A 1,327-nucleotide genomic window follows, 5' to 3' on the forward strand; every position below is an offset into this window, starting at 1 on the left:
ACTTTTGAAAAGGCAAGATATCTGGGCAACTAACATTAATATTTTAGATATTTTTTCTTCTATTGCAATTGTTTATATCTGTGTAGTCAGAATTGTGTTTTTGAGAGCCTCCCAACCACTTAAGCTTTCTTTTTCTTCCAGTCTCAAGCCATAGAATCACACCAATAATATGGTATACATAAAATGTTTAATTTTTAAATTCAAATTCAATGAGCTTACAAATGAAGCAAGTATGCTGGTTTATTTCACATTTTGCCACAATAAGGGTCTTGCAAACAACTTGATAAATAACACATTTTAAAAGTAATATTCCATGCAAGTTTTTTCCTATCTTTTCCTAAATTAACTTAGTTTTAGTTGAAAAGCAAAAAGTGAAATTGTTTAATGCAGGAAGTATTCATCTGTGAGTGTCAGGAGTATAACCAAAGTTAACACTTATTTCCATCTAGACTTTCTATAATGCATATTTTCATAAAGTGACATAGATACACACACACACACACACACACACACACACACACACACACACACCAATTTGACTTTCGCCTTTTCGCTTATTAAGAACATTTTCCCATGTCCTTAAAAACTCTTCCTAAATGTTTTTTCATAGCTGCTTACTATTCTATCATATGGTGTTATGGCTTGAATTGAGACAGTTGAAGTCCTAACCCCGGGTAACTCAGAATGTGACCTTATTTGGAAATTAGTGAAGTTAAGATGAGATCATATTGGAGTACAGAGACCCCTAGTCCAACAACTGGCATCCTTATAAGAAAATGGCCTGTGAAGACAAACACAGACAGGAAGAACGTCATAGACGGAAGCTGAGTTAGAGTGAAGCAAAGGGATGTCAAGGATGGCCGGCCACCGCCAGAAGCTAGGAAAGGAGCATGGAACAGGCTCTGCCTCAGAGAAGGCGCCAACACTGCTGACATCTTGATTTTAGACTTCCCCCAAAACTGTAAGAGATAGATTTCTGTTGTTGTAAGCCATCCAGTTTGTGGTACTTAGTTACAAAAACCCTAGGAAACTAATACACATGGCATTCCATGAGTTTTCTCAATCACTCCCCTATGTGAGACAGTTAGACATTTAGACTGTTTCCAACTTTTCCATTATGAACAAACTGCCAAATATACTTCACATACACACACACACAAACACACACATATATAAAATCATTATTTCTATGGAAGAGATTCCAAGTAGAATAACTATGTTAAAAAGTATAAATATTTTAAGGTTTTGATGTGTACTGTTATTAAAATAATTTCCAGAAAGTTTTATGTTCTAGAGTACTTGTAAGATTTTTCCTAATTTTAATAAA

The 1,327-nt window shown here is 34.7% G+C and overlaps 1 protein-coding gene across 1 annotated transcript in view; it reads right to left on the bottom strand.

Annotated features, from left to right (window-relative positions):
* TC2N (tandem C2 domains, nuclear) overlaps positions 1-1,327 on the bottom strand; it is a 31,000-nt gene that overhangs the window by 10,930 nt on the left and 18,743 nt on the right. Inside the window, exon 6 of the mRNA XM_019642292.1 lies at positions 738-781. Within this exon, the coding sequence (XP_019497837.1) occupies positions 738-781 (44 nt within the window). The remainder of the gene's footprint in view (positions 1-737; positions 782-1,327) is intronic.

The sequence above is a fragment of the Hipposideros armiger genome, unplaced genomic scaffold, assembly GCF_001890085.2.
Source record: "Hipposideros armiger isolate ML-2016 unplaced genomic scaffold, ASM189008v1 scaffold_67, whole genome shotgun sequence".
Classification (NCBI taxonomy): Eukaryota; Metazoa; Chordata; class Mammalia; order Chiroptera; family Hipposideridae; genus Hipposideros; species Hipposideros armiger.